Genomic DNA, 10,938 nt, shown 5'->3' with positions numbered 1-10,938 from the left:
ATTGTAATGATGTTTCGTATCAGCTGCTAAGTTCTGCTGCTACGTGGACTTCAGGCTGTTTGCTTAATCTGTGCGGCACTGAGGCCTGAATGGATCTTGATAAGATTAGCTGACTTGGCAAGGATTCAGAAAACTGATGTGCTGATGTAAAACCTGTTAATTACAAATCTGGTGATAACAGCGATTTTTAGTGAATTTCAGAAAAAACACTTAAGGAAATTTAATGCAAAAACAACTTTAAAGTTTAAAGTTAAAGTAAACTTCAAAGCTGCAGAGCAGAAAACAAGGCTGATTTCAATTTTACCTTAATACAGCTGATTTAATGAGTTAAATTACCTTATTTCAGTGTTCTTCTCAAATAATCACACCAACCACTTTTATCCATGGCTGCAGTCTGCTGCTGTTCTAGTTCCATAAGCGTCGGGATAAACCTACTGATGGGCTGGGAGGGGTTCATGGAACAGTGCTGGTAGCCTCTTTTATTTATTCATTTATTTTAAATTAGCTATTTATTTATTCTATGTAGAAAAATTACACAAAAGGAGACAATGCACTGCAGTAAAACACAAACATCAGTTGGTTATAAACCTGTTTGGTATTCTTTAACAACCCTGGAGATACACTTACACTCCAAACAGGGGACTATCCGGAGCATTACCCGGTGCTCTGAGGTTGTTTTGGCCTCCTGTGAGCAGCTACCCCGGGCAGTGATTTAAAGCAGGAGTGGGGAAAGTCTCAGAGCCACACGCCAGGCGCACTGCTTCACCTGCGACACCGTGAGCTTTGGTCACAGCGGCAGTCACCTGTGCGTACCCCAAAGACGAGCACAGCTGAGGCGGGCAGCCTGCCTCTCTGTCTCTGGCTGCCTGATTCGTTACTCTTGGTGTTTGATGATGAGATCGGAGTAAAGGTAGAGAACAAACAGAGATAATTTAATAATAACAAAAGTAAAACGCTGAAAAATTTGTGTGTGTAACGCATGAAGAAAACACTTGGTCTGTGTGTATAAGCTTTTTTATTTTTTAGTTGAAGTTTTTCTGTTTTAACTTCTGTTTAAAAGGTGTGCTCTAATCATCCTGCATGTGTATGCGCTCTCATTTCTGCATCTCTGCTGAGTTTTGCATTACCCCGAACACGTGAATAAATGAATTAACTTGAAAACTAAATTCCAGTTTATGGGTTGTCTCTATAGCTGCACATTGGTGCTGAAAATAACATTTAAAATGAAATATGTTAATAATAAATATAAATTCACAAATGATTATATAGATCTTTGGCGCATTTAAGGATGGAGACTGTCTCCTTGTGCGTCACTAAAATGCAACTCATCTCTCTCTCTTTAATTTTTTTTAACTGCTAGACATCCAATAATCTCAGTAAAGCGATTTTCCTTTCCTGCCTCAATATTTACGGCAGGCTAAATAACGCGCAGGGTAAAAGCAGCAAATGACCGGCCTGAATTACTGTTTCGGTCTTGTCCTGCTTATGTTAATTATACAGGTTATATAGAAAATGACTGAGTCACGTTTACACCCAAAGGAGCTGCTCAGTCACAGAAATCCATGCCATGAAGCTTCCAGAGCAGTTTTTCCCTTCTTTTTGTTCTTGTTTTAAAATTAAAAAAATAATGTTACTTATTTCGTTTCTATTTTATTTTATTCATTTATTTTCGTTCTTAATGCCAGAGAAGACGTGGGACTCAACATGAAGTCATCAGCGCGACTTTTACGCACTGTGCGCGCTCGGCTCTCGGTGGCCCCTGCTGTGTAACTTACAGGGTCTGCCACTTCACGGCTGAGTCCCGTGGCTCCTAAACGCTTCCACTTAGCAGTAACACCGCTTACAGCTGATCGCGGAATAACTAGGAGCGAACACATTTCATGAACTGACTCGTTGCAAAGGTAGGATCCTGCTACACAACTACGCTCAAGCTCAGCGAGCCCTTCAGAAAGACGCATTCTTCCACAAATGCTTGTCTTGAAAAGTCCAATGATAATAGAATATTACCCAAAACAAAACATAAAAATAATGCTAATAATAAATGAATACCAGTAATTAATGTCAGTTATAATAAACTAAACTCTTATAAAAATAAGAGATTAGACTGAACATACAAATTGATCACCCTGAGGTAAGGTTAAAGGATTTGAGTGTCTTTAGACATGTGGTCTGATTCTCTAGTTGTTTTCAGTACTTGTTTATAGCTGCCATAATATTTCATTGCGATGAATTTAACATATAATATCTTTGAGACAAACAGTGAGTGTCAAGAAATGACAACACTCATGTTTTAAAACTAGAAACCATCACGCACAACAACAGTTATCAGCATAAACAGACACACTATATACATTAACTGGATTTGTATGGTGCATTGTGCTAAACTGGCTCTCCATTAACAAACCTTTGTGAATTTATCAGCCATATTCAAACCAAATTTAAATCAGTGCAGAGATGCACATAGAAGTGTTGAAGTTTTTCTTATGTAAATTGTTCTTTTGTTCTTGCACATTTTACAGCTTTTACAGCAGAACGCATGCTGTTGTATCCAGAATGATATTTGCCTTTTTTTGAAATAAACAACGCCTTCATGGAAAACTACTGGTTACCACTGTTGCCTCACAGCAGGGAGGTCCTGGGTTTGAACCCTGGCACCCTTTCTGTGTGGACCTTACACTGACAAAAAAAAATGCTAAGTTAATGTTGACTGTCTGGGCCGAAGACACTCTTGTCGAAGAGATTGTTGATGTCAAGAGTTCCACTTTCTGATTAAATAAAGGTCGATGCCTAAAAAATGTGCACGTTAGCCATGCTCTGTGCTTTAATGCACCTCCCATCATGGATACTGGCTATTGAACTGCACTGATAACAAGTCAGATGTCCTTCTCCTCTTTTGCACAGAGAATTAAATGTTGATGATATATAAAAAAGGGACTTTTATATTATGATTGGTCAGATCTTATTACAGTTTTCCTCTTCCTTTCTCTTTTAAATTGTTGTTGCACTGTATGATTTTACCCTTTATCAAAAAAGAACTGTGCTAATGTAACTACTTCTTCTAGAGAACCATGTGTGTTTTCTATACACTGCAGCCTGAAGACCCAGAAATCATAGACATAGGCTGTTTATTTATTTAAAATCTTCTGCTCCAATTTTCTTTTTTTACAAATTTGTTTTGCTGATATGAAATGTAAAAATTACATAAAATTGTCATTTTTTAAAATATCATTTATATATTTATATAGAGAGCTCATGCAGCGGTATCAAACTAAGACTCTTTTCCATTAGTTGAACAACCTGTAGGCTGATCAGCTGCTTAGCAGACTTTAATCACATCGTCATTGTGTGCAAACTCACCCATGGCGTTTATATTCAAAGACAGATCTGCGTTTCATTTTATTTAAAAATAAAAATCGGATTTATTCCAGTTGGTAAAGTTGCTCTGCTCAAAACATTACCTCACACTGGTCATGATGGAAGGTCCCATTACTTTGCAGGACTTTGATAATGGATGTGTGATGGGATTTGGATATAGGACCCACAGATAAAAAAAACTAAGGGGGACTTAAAGGAGCCGGTCTCACACACCGAGACATTGATTCTGCTCCAGGAACAGATAACCACAAAAAAGAAAAACGTCGACGCCTGTATCAGATAACTCACAGAGACTTCAAAGCTGCATTGTGTTTTAATAATGCATACTACAGATCTGCGCACTTTGCTCTCTGACACCGCGTTTCTTGATTTTAGAAGAATCAATAAAAACTAGCTGCGTGAAAAATGGCCAAAGACTTAGGCAAACATTTGAGGGGGGATCCCCATGCATAGTAAGTGCAAGAAGTAATATCTGATTTAGTTTAAAGCCAGAAAATAGAGTTTGACACATAAAGGTTAAAGGTCACTGCATCCACAGCTCAGTAAAGGCCTGGACATGTTAAACAATCTGCCCCCGCTCCCCACACACACACACCCACCAATTACTGAGGCTACTGTTGGACCAGGACAGTTAATCAAGAAGGTCCCCTTTGTCTTTCCTCTTCTGATAACAGCTGTGCTGGTGTTTTGCATATGAAGAGCAAAGCAAAGACACTGACAAGCTTCAACTCAGAGTGCTCTTTTCCTATTGGACAAAAGTGTTTGTTTGTTTTTCAGGATTGTTAATGTTTTGATTAATCATCAGGAGACTGTTTAAAACTAATCACATGACTCCCTGCTGTCATATTCGCATTAAAGACGAGTGGCTTCTAAAGTGGCCTCCTTTAAGTGAAAATATAACATTATATCTTTCTGCTGCACATTTCAATGCATCCACATTACTGGAATGAAACCACAGAGCACTAACACAAATAAAATATAACACTAACACAATAAAAATATATGCAAAAACACAAACAAATATATAAAAAATATAAAACTGTGTATTGATATATAAATATGTGCACAGAAAAGTTGCAGGCTAATCTTCGTGCTCTACCTTGCTCTGTACATTTACTGTTTCTTGGACGGCCATCATGTGCCGACAATCCCAAAACGCAAACAATCACATGCACGTCGTATTTTAATTAACTGGTTTCGACGATCAATCAACTTAGGTGATAATGGGTATGTGGGTGGGGGCGGAGTCAAGGGGTGGGGGTACTCTGAGTCAGCCATCCAGCTGCCGTGACGTCACTGGGATCACCTGTGGAGGCCTCAGGTGACAGCTCATAAAAGGTGACCTGAGGTAAACAGGGGACACTCAGAGACACTTCAAGGGAAAGACGAGTGACCTCCATTCTCAACTGCTGCACATTCAGAGATCCATTCTAGCTGCTGCCATGTGGAACGACTCCTCTAATGGTAAGAGCTGCTCTCCAGGTTTGAAAACTTAGAAAAACTAAACTGTGTGTTTTCAGGTTTTTCTACCTGGGTCAAACAGTCCACCAGGTGCAAACAGCACTAAGTGTGGCGTGCTTTTTGCACGCTCAATCATCCAGGTTGACAATTTTTAAAATCCCAGAAAGTTGAATCTGTTCATTGAGACGCAGCATTTCTCATCCAAGTGATATCTGGAGACTGATAGAGTCACTTAGATGAGTGAAGAAACATTTGTCCTGCTGGAAACACTGCATCCGGATGAACAGTCAGCTTCCTGGGACACTGCACAGTGACTCATACAAACAAGATCACAAGACAACTATTAGCTGGATTACCACATTTTACATCTTTATGTAGCTGCAAAGATAGTACAGCAAGAAAATAGGTTGTATATCCCGTCTGATCTGATGGAACAATCTGCTTTCTCTTCTTTGCACAGATGACGCCATTCCTGTGTCCTCCGGCAACGGCTCCTCTCGCACCGCCAGTCGCAGGAAGAGGACCAGCTTCTCCAAAGAACACGTGGAGCTGCTGCGCGCCACCTTCGAGACTGACCCATACCCTGGAATCACCATCAGAGAGAGCCTGTCCCAGACCACAGGCCTGCCCGAGTCCCGCATCCAGGTAAACATTTGTTAATGAAGGAGCAAGATTAATATAATGATGAAATAAATACAGCTTGTAAGTTTAGATTAGGTTAGATTTCCTTTTTTTAACATAAAATAACAATACTTTTGACATTATTCGACCTGCGAGCTGGTTAAAGACCCTCATGGACTTTGTACCTCTTCCACTGTTGCTGTGCGGGGACTTGATACCGCGCTCACTGTATGTCTTTATCTGTTGAGATAACACCAGCTGTTTTTATCAGGAGCTTATTTGAGGGAAGAGACACACTGACAGCTGATAGCTTCCGCTTAAAAGAGAAAGACGATTATTAACACAGCATAATAGAGTGCTTTAGCTGTACTGCTTTTAAATCTAAGCTCACGTATTTTTCCTTCATTTCCCGTCCAGGTGTGGTTTCAGAACCGAAGAGCTCGCACCCTAAAATCAAAAGGATCCAGCAAAGCCCAGTGGCAGTCTCAGAGCCCAGCGCAGTGTCCACAGGCTTGCCGCCACACACAGGCCTTTGCACCTCAAATGCAGCAGGTGTTAAACAATGGACAGTTTCCTCCTGCCTTCAATGCCACCGGAGCGTATGGACAGTGTGGAGTCTCCTATGGGATTCAACCAGGAGGCTCAATGGGCAGTAACCCCAGCTCAAACCTGTGGGAGTACATGCCTCAGCCAGGCTGCCAAAACTCCACTGGGGTGCCTGCGTGGCGTCAGCCTTCCGTGGAGATGGTAAGCTACAACTCAAGCTCCAGCCAGGCAGCCTCCATGCACCCTAGTTCAGACATACACGAGCTCCTTCAAATATTCAAAGCAGACACTCCTGATTCTGGATACTTCAACAGCAGCCGAGAGAGCAGCCCAACGGGTTGTCTGGAAGTTCCGACCCCACAGATGAGGAGTATTGGGGAGACTGTAGCAGCTCTTGAGGACGGCAGGGATGCAGGACATCCGCCAGTGGTCCAGCATAGCTCACTGCCAGTGCTGTCATTGCAAGATATTATGTGGGAGCTGAATGAGGAATGGCTGGGAGGAAATGGACTGGACAACGGAGTCACTGGAGAGGAGCCCCCTTACTTCTGATGGCTATGATGAGTATTTTTAATGGCTCAAGTGTTTGACATATTTTCAAAATATTTTTTAAAAAAGCCATGTTTTTGCAGTAATTACTACACAGTTTTAGGATTGTTTTTTGATTTTCTTCAAGTTTACTTAAAAAGAAAAAAAAAAAAAAAAAGAAACAAATCAGTTGTTATGTTGCATAATACTGTTTTCTTGGCTTCCCCTTTCCAAGAATGTACTCTCAGCTAATTCATGACCAGAGATTTGGCTCTGCTCATAGATGGTGCCTGTGAGTTGTAAATATGAGAAAAAGGGGATTTTCTTTCTGTGCAGAGACATTATGGAGAGTAATATAAAAACATGTTAAATCCTAATGAATGCTGAAATTAAATTTAATCTGTAATAAGACTTTATGTAAAAAATAATTTTAACAAAAATAATTTATAGATATAGAGATGTTATTGTATAATGTTTCCATTTTGATTGATTAATTTTAAGGATCTGACAACAGAGGATGTTGTTTGCTGTAAAGATTATGAAGCCCTGTGAGGTTAATTATTGGTTTGGGAAACGAAGATGTTGATATAATATATCTGATTCTGTTAAGCTTTGTTCTTATGTTGTATGGCTGACATATAGTGTATGATAATATAGAGAATATACAGTTATAAATATGATTCTGTTATTATGTTCGCATGTTTTGCCAATAAAGTTTATTCTAAATGAACGTTCACATTGCATCCATGACTCATAACTTACAACATAGTACTGCAACATCATGGTGTCGTGATACAGTGATTCTTATTCTGTAATTTCTACTTTGTTTGTTTGTTTGTTTTTTTGCCTGAAATTCAATTTAGTTTATTTTCTACATAATTATTTTTATTTTATATTAGTTTAGTTTTTCAAGTTCAAGTTAAACAAAGATTTCTTTTTCACAGCTAGTTTTAGTTTTCAGTTTAGTTCCAGTTAACTATAGTGAGTGGATAAAAATATCCACCCAGTTATTTGGGTTTAATTAGAGGCTTTTATATTTATCAGCTCTTTGGCTGTGCTGCCTTTCATTTCTCTTTTTTTCACCTGTGAGTGTCTTCTTGTTCATGGCAAGGAGGTTAACTTCTTTTCTACAGGGTGGGCCATTTATATGGATACATCGTAATAAAATGGGAATGGTTGGTGATATTAAAGTCCTGTTTGTGGCACAATAGTATATGTGAGGGGGCAAACTCCTCAAGATAGGTGGTGACCAGGGGCGATTCCAGGATCAGAAGTTTGGGGGTGCTGAGCACCCAGAGAGCTGCCCATCCAGGAAGGTAAACTTTACTCATCACAATGAGGAAGGAAGGACAGAATAAAGACATGCTGTGGAAGAGAGACAGAGGTTAACTAGAAAGTGCATTTTCTGAAGAAACTGCAGTGTGAATGCTTGAATCTGAATGTATGCACTGAAATGAATTAATTGCTGAATTTTAAGTTAAAAATGTTGAATGACATGAAAAATACAGAAATTTGCACCTGAAAACAAAAGTGCTGAACTGCTAAAAGCTGACAACCACAGAGAAGAAGTTCGAAAATAGCTGAAAATGTTTTAATTGTAAATTAGAAAAGCCTAAGAAATGAGAAAAGAAAATTTAGAGTCAGAAAACATCTGAATGAATATTAAAAGTTCATATTCTTTGAATCACTGAATGACTAAAATGTGATCCCTCCACTTGGATCCACACAGTTTTAAAGGTTTACATCTCTGAGCTTTGAAAGACACTGTGTTGGAAAGAGAAGAATGATGGCGACTTTTTGAGGGTAAAATGATGGCTGTAGAGCAAACACTGTGGACACAGCAGCAGTTGAAAGAGAAATGTTTAAGATGAATCTTGGCACAGTGAGAGACAGAGCTCGTTAGGCAGGCAGGTGTGAGCCTGGTTGCTATAGTGACTGCACCCAATGGCTCCATACACACGCACACAGACATGCACCTCACTTTTGCTGCTTAAAATGAACAGAAAAGTCAGCCCCAAACAAATCGCTCCCAAATGAAAAGTACAGGTCGTATTGACAAAATTCTTTCACCGTGAGTGGCAGCAATGTCTAGTCTACTGAATTCTCAGTTTTCATGCCTGTGGAGTTTATTATATGGACGTGGTGACAGTGGAAAGACACCATGCTCTTCTGATTTTCAAAAGAACTTTCTGAGCCATTTTAACATTGGAGTCTATGGAGGAGTTGGAGGGAGGAGGCTGTGCTTTGGTGACATTTATGAAAGAACCATAACACCCAGTACAATAGTAAACACATTGGATGAAAGAGGACAGCAATGGCTACGTTTTGAGGGTAAAATCATACCTGTAGAGCAAACGCTGCAGACACAGCAGCAGTTTTAAAAAAGATTTTAAGATTAATTTTTTTGCTCCTCTCACTCTAGCAGTTGAGCTGTCTCACTCTAGCCCCAACATTCCGTCCCATACACACCCATTATAAATTCTGAAACGGGTGAAAAACAACATCATGAAACTTAAACTGAACTGAAGAAAAAGTATAAAAGATATTGAAAAGATAAATACAAGTTGAATAGTTGAATGTCTTGGCTTCGTTTTAAAGTTTGAATGGTGGCTCTATGTCAACGTATGTCGAAGTAGTTAGAGTTGAAAAATGAGTAAGTTGAAGGAGAATTTGAAGGATCTCCCATTGAAATACATGGGAAATTTTGTTGAAAAAGTTGAATAAAATTAAAAATATAAATGTTAAAAATGAGAAAAATAGAAGCACACCATTCCCAAAGAAGAGGAATCTAATGGTGTTTGAATGGTTTTTCTAAGTTGAACGGTTTTGAAGGAGATAGACGGCGAAAAACGTACGGAAAAGAAAATAATAACTAGAAAGTGCATTTTCTGAAGAAACTGCAGTGTGAATGCTTGAATCTGAATATATGCACTGAAAAGAATTAATTGCGGAATTTTAAGTTAAAAATGTTGAATGAGATGAAAAATACAGAAATTTTCACCTGAAAACAAAAGTGCTGAACTGCTAAAAGCTGACAAGCGCAGAGAAGAAGTTGGAAAATAGCTGAAAATGTTTTAAATGTAAATTAGAAAAACCTGAGTAATGAGAAAAGACTATTTAGAGTCAGAAAACATCTGAATGAATATTAAAAGTTCATATTCTTTGAATCACTGAATGACTAAAATATGATCCCTCCATTTGGATCCACACAGTTTTAAAGGTTTACATCTCTGAGCTTTGAAAGACACGCTGTTGGAAAGAGAAGAACGATGGCTTCGTTTTGAGGGTAAAATGATGGCTGTAGAGCAAACACTGTGGACACAGCAGCAGTTGAAAGAGAAGTGTTCAAGATGAATCTTGGCAGAGTGAGAGAGAGCTCGTTAGGCAGGCAGGTGTGAGCCTGGTTGCTATAGTGACTGAGCCAGGGCTCCACACACACGCACACAGACATGCACCTCACTTTTGCTGCTTAAAATGAACAGAAACGTCAGCCCCAAACAAATCCTTCCCAAATGAAAAGTACATGTCGTATTGACAAAATTCTTTCACCGTGAGCGGCAGCAATGTCTAGTCTACCTAATTCTCAGTTTTCATGCCTGTGGAGTTTATTATATGGACGTGGTGACAGTGTAAAGACAGCCTGCTCTTCTGATTTTCAAAGGAACTTTCTGAGCCATTTTAACATTGGAGTCTATGGAGGAGTTGGAGGGAGGAGTCTGTGCTTTGGTGACATTTATGAAAGAACCATAACACCTAGTACAATAGTAAACACATTGGATGAAAGAGGACAGCGATGGCTACGTTTTGAGGGTAAAATCATACCTGTAGAGAAAACGCTGCGGACACAGCAGCAGTTTTAAAAAAGATTTTAAGATTAATTTTTTCGCTCCTCTCACTCTAGCAGTTGAGCTGTCTCACTCTAGCCCCAACATTCCGTCCCATACACACCCATTATAAACTCTGAAACGGCTGAAAAACATCATGAAACTTAAACTGGAACTGAAGAAAAGTATAACGGATATTGAAAAGATAAATACAAGTTGAATAGTTGAATGTCTTGTCTTCGTTTTAAAGTTTGAATGGTGGTTCTATGTCAACGTATGTGTAAGTAGATACAGTTTAAAGAGGAGTGAGTTGAAGAAGAATTTGAAGGGTCTCCCCATTGAAATACATGGGAAATTTTTGTTGAAAAAAGTTGAATAAAATTAAAAATATAAAAGTTAAAAATGAGAAAAGTAGAAGCAGTCATGTCCAAAAGAAGAGGAATCTAACGGTGTTTGAATGGTTTTTCTAAGTTGAACGGTTTTGAAGGAGATAGAGTACAAAAAACGTACGGAATCTATAATAAAATAGAACTAGAAAGTGCATTTTCTGAAGAAACTGCAGTGTGAATGCTTGAATCTGAAT

At 38.9% G+C, this 10,938-nt stretch overlaps 1 protein-coding gene across 1 annotated transcript; it reads left to right on the top strand.

The window, feature by feature from the left end:
- Positions 1–5,265: 5,265 nt before the first annotated feature.
- On the top strand, positions 5,266–7,893 carry LOC120443333 (homeobox protein SEBOX-like; the record flags this gene model as incomplete). The annotated part of the gene is made up of 2 exons (XM_039621780.1): positions 5,266–5,481; positions 5,875–7,893. Coding segments are annotated over 2 exons (897 nt in total), but the record flags the coding sequence as incomplete, so codon positions are not given.
- Between the last annotated feature and the right edge of the window lie 3,045 nt (positions 7,894–10,938).

The sequence above is a fragment of the Oreochromis aureus genome, linkage group 13 (assembly GCF_013358895.1).
Source record: "Oreochromis aureus strain Israel breed Guangdong linkage group 13, ZZ_aureus, whole genome shotgun sequence".
NCBI lineage: Eukaryota > Metazoa > Chordata > Actinopteri > Cichliformes > Cichlidae > Oreochromis > Oreochromis aureus.
The sequence above is the reverse complement of the archived record's forward strand: the minus strand, read 5'-3'. Positions and strand labels throughout refer to the sequence as shown.